Source organism: Triticum aestivum, chromosome 7A (genome assembly GCF_018294505.1).
Source record: "Triticum aestivum cultivar Chinese Spring chromosome 7A, IWGSC CS RefSeq v2.1, whole genome shotgun sequence".
In the NCBI taxonomy this organism is placed as follows: Eukaryota; Viridiplantae; Streptophyta; class Magnoliopsida; order Poales; family Poaceae; genus Triticum; species Triticum aestivum.
The window spans coordinates 634,651,399-634,653,826 of NC_057812.1; the positions used below are offsets into that span (position 1 = coordinate 634,651,399).

The 2,428-nt window shown below is 39.4% G+C and overlaps 1 protein-coding gene across 1 annotated transcript; it reads left to right on the forward strand.

Moving 5' to 3' along the window:
- The first annotated feature begins 545 nt into the window (after positions 1-545).
- LOC123154055 (uncharacterized) lies at positions 546-1,769 on the forward strand. Its single transcript, XM_044572859.1, has one exon. It carries the CDS (start codon positions 1,163-1,165, stop codon positions 1,706-1,708), a length of 546 nt encoding a protein of 181 aa, XP_044428794.1. The 5' UTR covers positions 546-1,162; the 3' UTR covers positions 1,709-1,769.
- Positions 1,770-2,428: the final 659 nt, after the last annotated feature.

Sequence of the window (2,428 nt, forward strand, 5' to 3'; positions counted from 1 at the left end):
TGACACGCTTACTTTTTGTATGACGACTATTGTTTCATGTATTCCTTTCGATTACAATTTAACTTATTTCTTTCACTTTTTTTTGTGAAGCTCGGCTACCAGAACCCACAGATTGTGACATCCGCAACGGAAAATGCATTCGGCATATACCTAATCGCGTGTTACAAATTTTATCATTAAAGTTGATTAAACTTACTGTGGATCCTGGCCCAGTAGAGTTGTATGGATACATAGCAGTGCGAGATTATATGGATACATTGCTTAATTATATTGTCAATATAAGCAGGGATGATCCCATCATCGTGAAGCAGGTGCAAATCCATACTTACATGTGATTATTTCAAGCAATAAGTCTACTTAACCCCCTCAAGTATAAAACAAGGTATTTGGCCCCTTGAAGCATTCCATATGGTTTAAAGTACCCACCGGGGGAGTTCTCACATTAGGTGGATGTTGCAGTGTGGGCGAAACCATCCGAGGGAATGATTTATACGGTATGGAATAAGGGGGGGGGGGGGGGGGTCAAGTACCTGATTTATGTCAAAGCTATTCATTTCACATTTCACATTGTAAGGCCAAACCTAGTGTTTGCATGGAACAACAAGCACTCAAGTCTTGTGAGTTATCTGTACACACGTAGCAGAATGGTAGTTTGGACTGTATAGGCCACCATTGCACCAAGTTTTTATTGTGGAAATGTGATTTACTATGAGAAACTTATAAATTATGGAACTGAGTGAGTATATTATGTATTCCAAACAAAATCAAATAGAATAGTTTGCGCTCTTGGTTGCTACTTAACACACCAGCATGAATCATTGCATCACTATAGGTCATTTTGTTTTCTCTTCTCATTTCTACATGCTTATGTAAAAATTGGGATTCGAACATTGTTGTGCAGTATGTAAGCAACCAGTTTGATATGTGGCAAAGATGTTGGTCAGCAATTGTAAACTACCACAAAATTAATGTTGTTCCAAGTAAAACAGCTTAGAGAAGTACACCCTCTGTTCCTAAATGTAAGATGTGCCTTGATAGTTCAATTTGAATTGCTAAGACGCCTTACATTTAGAAACAGAGGTAGTATAAAGCTTTAGGTGTTTCTTACTTCCATATGAAGAGCTACTAAGCAGTAACAATTTTATAGGGTTCTCTCGTCGCCATGGCTGGCCCTAAGCGAGGGATAAATATGCTTTCCACTGCTCTAGTGGAATTTGACATGAGGATCAAGGTAGGCAAGGAAGAAAGGCATGACTGCCAGCTGATCGATGGTGTATCAGACCTAGACGACCTGTGGAGCCCATGGGATTGTGCACTCAAATATCGCATCGATGGTGACTGTGGCACAGTTGATTTAACCGTATCACGTATTGATCGTGCAGTCATGGCGAATGTAGAAGTTGTCGTGTCAGAAGTGCGGAGCAGTTTTGATCTGTGCTTCCATTGTTTTATCGGTGGTTATGACGAAGAAATTCGGCTCTTCAATGGTACAATTGGCGAGTCGCGTCATTTAACGAGGTCTGTGGTTGCTGTAGTGGATGGTTCCACTGTGGATTTGAAGTTCGAGGTTGCCTCGGAGCCATCCGATTCAGCGGAGCACTACTACTCCTTCAAGGCGGGCATGCATGGGCTTGATACTCGAGAGATGAAGACTGAATTCGGGTTGATCTCAGTGAAGGTGACTTGGTCGACTCTGCTCTCCATCTAGTAGGCTTATTGCAGCGCTTGAATGAAGTATGTCGAAAAGTTGTGTTTGAGGAATGGGCCAAGAGCCGGTCAACAGTCTAGAGTGAATTGTACGTGGACACTGTTGAACTGTTTAGGGTATCTTTGCATGTTTTTGGTTAACATGTTTCACTACTATTACCTGAAAAATCTTTATATCTTCTTGCTTGGCAAATGTGCTTGGTGAACTAGGACTAGGAGGCACCTGCCCTGCCCATTCCAGCTCTAATCCTAGTCTGATTCATAATCCACTCTAGTTGGACGTACTGCTGCTTTTTTTCGTCTCTTAAACTCATACAGTTGACTTCCTTTCATAAAAAGAAATGTGTGTTTAGTGCTAATTTTTTTAATTTTTATTGGGAAAGCTTAGTGATTACATTTCGTTTTTTTCTTTTAGACACAATGCTTACATTTCGTTTTTTTCTTTAGAGGTTTACTGTGGACACTTCTTTCCGGAGTCCAAAAATAATCAAATTTAAAGTGTTTGTGGAGTTCGAGGGGGCCTTGCTCCTTCGTTCTCTTTCGGTCCACCCCTGACTTATGCTATGGCCATTTAAAAAAAACGTTCATGATATTTTTAAAAGTTATTTTTTTATCATTGTTTGTAAATTAGTAACATTTATTAAGTGTTAGAGGATTTAAAATGTTCATGTTTTTTTACAATTATTTGGATATTTATTAAAAATGTGATTTTTCACATTTA